This window comes from Marmota marmota, unplaced genomic scaffold (assembly GCF_001458135.2).
Source record: "Marmota marmota marmota unplaced genomic scaffold, marMar, whole genome shotgun sequence".
Taxonomy (NCBI): Eukaryota; Metazoa; Chordata; class Mammalia; order Rodentia; family Sciuridae; genus Marmota; species Marmota marmota.
In genome coordinates this window covers 24,716,044-24,723,932 of record NW_026000240.1, presented here as the reverse complement: position 1 = coordinate 24,723,932, position 7,889 = coordinate 24,716,044, and the positions used below count along the sequence as shown (strand labels likewise).

The window sequence follows — 7,889 nt, the reverse complement described above, 5'->3', positions numbered from 1 at the left end:
GCTGGGGGCGGAACAATAGGGGTGGGCGGGAAGGCAAGGCGCCCCCCCTCCCCTGCCCCATGGTGGAGGAGGAAGTGGGGAGTAGAGGAGGAGGAGGAGGAAGGGGGAAAGAGACCCCAGGGTGGGTGGAGGGCGGGAGAGGGTGCAGATTGCTGCTGCATCTGGCTGCTGCCGCTGCTGGTCTGGGCTTTTTATGACTCTTAATGGCACATTTTGTGTTATCTTGGATGGGCAGGCCTGTGATGGCACCAGGACAAGTGCTCAACTTTGGTGTTCACATCTAATTCCAATTCTGCTGTGTGGTTTTAGACAATGTACAGCAGGGACCGGCATGTTGATGTCCTCAATCTCTGTGTTGCCCAGTTTGAGCCAGATTCTACTGAGTATATCAAAGTGAGTATATTTAATAGCTTCTGAAATACAGGTGTAAGTATGGTTATGAACAAGATTTTTAATCTAGCACAGTGAGTTTTGTATAAACTTTGATACAGGTGAATGAGAAAGTAAATACCTGAAGATCTATTACGAACAGATGTGTGCCAGATCCATATTTTATTCATAGAACCATCCTTGATTAAAGATGAGGGAATTTCACCTTGGGGAGTTAAGTAGCTTGCTGAAAGTTGCATTACGAGTAAGAGATAGGATTAGAACCCCCAAAATGACAAAGCCTATTTTCTTTTTAATTTATTGTACAGAAGTAAAGTTACTTACTAAAATTTGCCCAAGTGTGTCTTATAACTCTGTATGTGTCCATTAGTACCCTTTGTAGTGTGTGAGGTTATTGTGGGTAGTTTAGGTGATGCCATGAGCCAGGAGAGGGTTTGCTATGGCAAAGCCTATAGCCCAGTACTGGTTGTATGGAAGGCTGCTAGGTAAGTATGCAGGTACTTATCACTGGAGCCTATAGAGTATGCTAGGAAAGCTTCATAGGGGTCTTAAAGAGTGTTCTAGGAGGGCATGGAACTCTGTGGCAGGGGGAGGTGGGTGAGAAGAGGGGCCTCAGGTGGAGAGAATAGGATGAGCAACAGCTAGAAAATAACCAAGTATACTTGAGAATCCCAGTCATCTGGTGCTTGAACATGCAGTGCATATATATATATACACACACACACACACACACACATATACATACATATATATATATGTATGGGAGTGGTTCAAGATCAAGCTGGAAAGGTACTTGGGTCCACAGCACAGGTACCCTTGATTCTAGGCTAGACTTGAGTCAGCAGGCCTCTGAAAGCCTTTTGAATAGAAGAAGCCCTCACCAGAGGAACATTAGTAAGAAGGAATGGGCGAGCTGAATGGAAAGTGAACTGATCGGCTTAGGGAGAAAAGGAGGAGTGAAAAAAATATTCTTGATTTATTTTTTCCCAGTGACGAGAGAGTGATCAATTATTTGCAGCAGTCTGTGTATCTGAGATCCGTGCTTGGCTGCTGGACAGAACTAAACAGGGTGTAAAGGTCTGGTGTTACTTGTTCTAGGCTGCCATACACTCCTGTAGTGGAAAAGACACAGATTTGCTGTTTTCTAGGCAACTCTTATTAATAAAAATCCTCTTTCCTCCCTGAGGAGGTTTTAGCAGGAATGTCCAAATTATACAAATTGGCTAATGAGAGTGAAGGCAGTAAGTAGACCTGGATTTACTGGTGCTCTCCTAGCAGCACTCAAGCTGGTCAGTGTAAACTGAGTAATGCTGCTTAGATCTTTTTATTTTCCTGTTTCTGAAGAGTTGCATTTTATGTGAATAGGTTCACCACCAGACCTATGAAGATATAGATAAACATGGAAAGTATGACCTTTTACGTTCAACAAGACACTTTGGTGGAATGGCTTGGTATTTTGTAAATAAGAAGAAGATTGACGGTTTGCTGATTGACCAGATTCAGAGAGATTTGTAAGTATGATCTTAGAAGAGTCATTCTTATTGCCCTAACAGCGTATCTGTGTTAAAGCTGTGTATTTTCCCATTGATCACAGTAGCTTGTGCAGCGATAAACAGAAGATTTCACTTACCTCAGCTTGTGTGGGTTTATTCTAGCATGACTTAGTTTTTCCAGTCCTTGCTTTTGTGTTGCATAACAAGACTGGATTCTTTTGAGAAGTGACTTTGGATCTGCATGGTAGGCTGTGAGCATTGACTTATCCTGGGCTCACCAGTGCTTCTGGGTATCAGTGAACTTTCCAGATACTCAAAGGATGATGAAATAGCAAATGTAAAGAAGTAGACTTGACCCTTTATGGGTGCTTGTTTTCTTTAAGAACTATTTCTAGGGCTCTTAAGTAAGTCATCATTTAACTTACAAAAATACTTTTGCTTTTGCTAAAAAGCTTGCTTTCTCAGGATTTAAAAACATCAAAAAGGTTAGTTTTTTCAAAACAATGTAGAACAAAGACTTGAATTTTAGCTTCAAACTGGTTTCCTTCCAGGTTCTAGCTGAAAATAATATAAGCATGCATTATTTTGTTGTGCTTTACAGGTATTGTGTTTTATTATAAATTGAAGATTGATGACAAACTTGCATAAGCAAATTCATTAGCACCAGTTTTTAGATAATTATTAGCATTTTGTAGCGATAAAGTATTTTTTTAAGTTAATGTATGCATATTGCCTTTTTAGATGTAATGTATTGTACACTTAAGTAGACCACAAAATTGTGTAAACTATATGCACCAGGGAACCAAAAGATTTGTGTGACTTACTTTGTCATGGCATTTGCTTTATTGTGTGGAGCTGAAGCTACGGTATCTCCAAGATATGCCTTTAGTGTACTTTACAACTAGTGATAAAACCAGAAAGAATTGTTTTTTTCCCATTTTTTCCCCCCATTTCCCATTCTCAATGCAGGGGACATTGAGCTGACTGCATATTTTTCTATTGGTTGGGTCAGGAAGGCCCAAAATTACAAGGAAAAGAAGTGAGCATGGCTGTCAGAAAGTCAACTTTCTATAAAAAGCCTTTTCTGGGTTCTAAAGTCTGAAGAAGACGATTTACTGATCATTGCCATCTTCAGGCTATTGGAGTTTGACTCAGAGTAGCCTATGTGCAATTTGAACCATGCACACAAAGTAAGGCATTTGGAACTGGAAGGTTCCACTTGCCCACGTTTGGAAACAGTATCATTTCTCCTAGAAATAGCAGTCCTAAGGGTGATGATTCCCAGGCCAGCCTGAGTCTGTAGCAAGTATAGTGTGATTCAGTACAGAAGGCAGAAATATGCCTTCATCCTCCATAACAAGGGCTGGAGTGATTGGGATGTGCAAAGGGTGTGCCTTGATGAACTTCAACAGTGACATTTATGAATGAATTTTTTGCTTAAAAGTTCCTCCAACGCAGTCATTTTTAACTTATTAAAATATATTTTTATAAGAAATAAGAACAACAGAGATGTTTAATAAGTTTTAAAATGAAAAGTTCTTTACTGAGGTATACTAACCTGTGATATTGTAGAATTTCTCATGTAAGCTTCACATCTGAAATGTCTCATGCGAGGGATGTCTTAGTACTTAACCCCTCTGTGGTATGCTGCAGGGGACATTGAGCTGACTGCACATCCCCAGATGGGCAGGAGAGGGTGTGCATCCTTAGTGAGTGGAGACCAGGTCAGAATTATGATTCTGTACAAACTTAATGAATATTCAGTCCCACTGATGGTTCTGTAGAGATCCTTTAAAAATATTTTTGAAAATAGTAATTTATTTGCTCTTAATATTAAGAATGGGCTAGGGATTAGGCTACATTTAAATATAGAAATCCCATTTTAGCAGAAACTTAATGAGACATGATTATAATATGTAGAAGCCCAGTTAAGCTCTTCATATTTTTATTTTTAATTTTGTTTAAAGAGATATTTTGTTGCTACATTTATTGGATTTTGTTAGGTTCCAGCTAGCAAAATAGATGTGTAATTAATTTTTGTGTTATTCATTTTTTTTTTTTTGCCCCCAGAAAGGTTTCAGTGTACCAAGCAGCTTTGACTTCTCAGTTTTTCCAATAGATTGTGTTTAAGGGTTCTTTAGGGTAGGTGGGGCTTGGGATAGCCCAGGACATTTCTCTGAGGTTACCATGGTTTGAGGAATTCTGCACCTATTCCCATGTTCACCCTCTGCTTTATCCCCTAGTTCAAGTGATGGGAAAGTGGGGAAGGTCAGAGTGATGACCAGGGGGTGGGGTGGGGAGTAGCAGTGAAGTAAGGTATCTTCACCTCTCCAGCCCACCTAGGGGCCAGTAGCTCATTAAGTATACACAGCAGATCCTCAAAACTTGAACATATTTTGGTGGAAAAGACAGAAGATTGATGTGGGTGGAACAAGTTAACAAGCAGGGAAGGAAGTGATATGCTCTTGGGCCAGGTGACACAGGGCTAGCAGGCCATGGGTTTTACTGTGAGAGCAATGGGAAGTCACTGAAAGTGTTCTGGATCTGTGGTATGTGGGTGATTTTATATATACAAAGTTGTATGCAGCCATGCACTTAAGGTTTGTGCAATTTATTATATTTTTTATTGAAATAATATTTTAAAATAAAAAAGTAAACATGAGCACTTGATTATTTTTACCCCTCTCACTTTTGATGTGGTGAATGGTAGGACTGTGTGAGAAGATATTGGTTTGGGGAAGGCTAGGAAAGTTGTTTTACCAGGAATTGAACCCAGGGGCGTTTATCCACTGAGCCACATCCCCAGCCCTTTTTATTTTTTAGAAATGGTCTCGCTAAGTTGCTTAGGGCCTAAATTGCTGAGGCTGGCTTTGAACTTGTGATCCTCCTGCCTCAGCCTTCCCAGCTGCTGGGATTACAGACATGTGCCACCATTCCCTGTGGGAAGTTTTTGTGTTTATAAAATGTGTGAATTGAATTCTTGTTCTGGTTTCATCATAGGTAGTAGTGACACTAAAATTAGGCAAATTTTTAAATTTCCACTTTAAAAAAATTGCTGGTATAGAACCTTTCCTTTTGTCTGTTGTGCATAATTTCATATATGCTTTACAAAGATACTAATTTTTAACTAATAGGTTTCCATGGATATTCTCATGGATTGGTAGTCAGGTTCCTCTTATAGAGGCATTTGTCTACTAATTCAGTCTCAGTGAAAATTGGTTAGCAAATGCTACTAAAGGCGAGTGGCTTTGAGAACCACCAACCTGTTTATAGGATGAACTGGATGCTGGTGGAGTGGGCTAACCTGGAAGGCATCTACCATTAGGAGTGGAGTTTCTGTGAGACATGATGTTCCATTTCTAAAAAGAATGTAGCCACATTTGAAATATATTCACTTTTAAATTGGGTGTTTCCTGTGACTCCTGCCCTACCTGCCTCACAGAGTTGCTCTGAAGACTAAATCAGTCAATATTCCTAAAAGTGCTTTTGGAATTCTACAACTAAGGGTACACCCTGCCCCCTACCAGCCTGAGGAATGTCTGAAATATCATGTAGTTTGATGTTGGCACATCCGTGTATAGGCCTGTGAAGTCAATGAACAAAGCCCATCTGTATCATTAAGCTGTTTTTACTCTCAGACTTGATGATGCCACCAGCTTGGTCCAACTGTATCACATGCTCCATCCAGATGGCCAGTCTGCTCAAGAGGCCAAAGAGCAGGCTGCTGAGGGAGTCAATTTAATTAAGGTAAAGGGTCTTTTTTTCACATTGGCTGTTTTGTGATGCTGATTGAGTTGGGAAAAATTTAGAAGTGGGTCATATTTAGCAGTAACTAAACAAATCTGTGAATATGAAACATTTGTGGTCTTGAAAACATCAGTGTGATTACAGCTCTCTTGTAGAAGCAGATGGAGTGGGGGGGGGGGAGTAGTTAGGTAGGTGGGTGGTGGGTGTGCTGACAGCTGGAGTCTAGAGAAGTTCAGATAGTTGGGGGCAGCAAGTCCCTGGTTCTTTGAAATACTGCAAAGGCAAGCTGCATCTGAGGTGCTAAGTCACCAGCAGAACCAGGTGAAGGACTAGAATATGTCCCTAGAGCAGTGTGGTGTTATGTTAAGAATATGTCCTATCCTTCAGTGTGGTGACATGCTCACTGGGGAAAACCCATAGGTGTTGAGGGGAGAGGGTGGAGGTGCTTGGATGGATACTGCCAAGCCTATACACTTCTCACACCATGGGCTACATAGATTTATGTGTAAATGCTGAGAGTTCGGATATTTTCAGGAAGGGAAAGGGAGGTCACTGTGTAATTTAACTTCTTCTAAATGGACATGGTTTTGTGGAACTGGCTTCTGTGCCAATAACATTGTTTGCATACCGAAAAGCAGTTAGGTTACTAAGGATAAAAATGACCACTCTAAGTAGAATAGAGAGAAACTACAGAACAAATCCTGATTTTTCTGTGATTAGCCAGATAAAGCAAAATGCTTTTGTAGAAAACATTCTTTGAAGTGAAAAACGAGTTTGCTAACTCTCATCTCATCTCTTGAACCCAATTGGTTTTCATTTTAATTATAGCATAAAGTACAATATCAGGTCCTTTTTTTCTGAAAACAAGCTAAAAGAGGTAATAGCCATTCTGGTATTTAGAATCAGTAATGCTTTTTCGGATCATGTGTATTTATTGCTTTCAAGAGGAGAAGTAAAAATCAAGGGGAAAAGCTGTAACACTTGGAAGACAACTGGGACTCTTCTTGACATGTTAATAATGTCTTTAAAATGGGAAATTTTACAAATAGTATACGTTCTATTGTTTTAAATTGTATGTCCTATTGTTTTAAAGCCATTTTTTTTTTAAACAGGTCTTTGCAAAAACTGAAGCCCAGAAGGGAGCATATATAGAATTAACACTGCAAACTTATCAAGAAGCATTCATGAGTAGTCATTCTGCAGCTTCCTGAAAATATTTTAAAAATACATTTCAATTTACTAAAACCTTCCTTTGTTAATGTTTATCTTAATGTTTAAAAACATCAAGATCAAAAGGTACTGATACATAGTTTGTTATATATTTTTTTGTTTTTTAAATTCCACATAGTGCATCTGACAGAAGTTAAAGAAAAACTTTTTACCTTATTTATTTTTCTAAGCTTCAATCTGATAAATGAAGAATATATTTGACTGCCTGATTATGAATTTCTCTAATTATGGTAGATGAGTACACAGTATTTTAAAAGAATACCAGGCCTTTGACACCAAATAAGCCAACAGTTAATGCAGGTAGAGCCCAGCTTACTGAGGCCAGAGGAACAGGGGTTTTAGACCAATTCCAAAAATGGGTATTACTGGACAAAATCAGGAAGAGCTCTTGTCAGCCATGTTACACGACAGAAGACAGTGTTATAAGGACATCAAGAAAAGTACATAGATGTCCAGTTCTAGAAAACTATGATGATGTTTGCAAAATGCAGATTTAGTTATACAAAGAAAAGAGAATGCAGGGCTGACCCTTGGGTGAGGTGTGATTTTGGCTCAGCCTTCTACAACTAGAAGTCTCTTTTTATTATTCAGAAAGGAAATGGAAGTATTCTCATTAATTCAAAGGATTTTAATGACAGTGAGAAAAATCAAAGCCCATGTCTGTTTTAATCAATGAAGAAAACACTGATTTAAACTGCACATGAACTCCTCCTAAGAAAAGGAGGCCATGTGCTCCTGTTGGTCCACAGCATTTACATATAAAAACCTAAGAAATTTTTCATATTTCCTTCCAAGCACTGTGGTCAGGGTGATGATCAATACCTATACATAATAATGATTTGTTTAGTCAAATAAATGGAAAACTACAATTCAGTCGTCCAGGATATCTTCATCCAGATTGATATCCGTAGTGTCAATATCTTCTAATTCCAGATTGTCCAAATCTACTTCTAGTTCGAGTAAGCTCTGCAAACAAAAGGAAGATGATGGAGTTCTAAAGCACTGTTAAAGAACTTAATGTGTTCCTCC

At 39.1% G+C, this 7,889-nt stretch overlaps 2 protein-coding genes across 6 annotated transcripts in view; one reads left to right on the top strand and one right to left on the bottom strand.

The window, feature by feature from the left end:
• Mrps22 (mitochondrial ribosomal protein S22) overlaps positions 1-6,925 on the top strand; it is a 14,873-nt gene extending 7,948 nt beyond the window's left edge. For both annotated transcript variants that reach the window (XM_015486994.2, XM_015486993.2), the window contains exons 5-8: positions 310-393; positions 1,756-1,901; positions 5,522-5,630; positions 6,743-6,925. In XM_015486994.2, coding sequence (XP_015342480.1) covers positions 310-393; positions 1,756-1,901; positions 5,522-5,630; positions 6,743-6,841 — 438 coding nt within the window. In that variant the 3' untranslated portion in view covers positions 6,842-6,925. The remainder of the gene's footprint in view (positions 1-309; positions 394-1,755; positions 1,902-5,521; positions 5,631-6,742) is intronic.
• Positions 1-7,889, bottom strand: part of Copb2 (COPI coat complex subunit beta 2) — a 63,345-nt gene that overhangs the window by 16,731 nt on the left and 38,725 nt on the right. For 2 of the 4 annotated variants that reach the window (XM_048794385.1, XM_015486992.2), the window contains exon 22: positions 7,474-7,826. The exons of 1 other annotated variant lie outside the window; for it this stretch is intronic. In XM_048794385.1, coding sequence (XP_048650342.1) covers positions 7,731-7,826 — 96 coding nt within the window. In that variant the 3' untranslated portion in view covers positions 7,474-7,730. Of the gene's footprint in view, positions 1-5,772; positions 5,779-7,473; positions 7,827-7,889 lie in introns of those variants that run through there. One more of the 4 variants, XM_048794384.1, reaches the window with a different exon arrangement.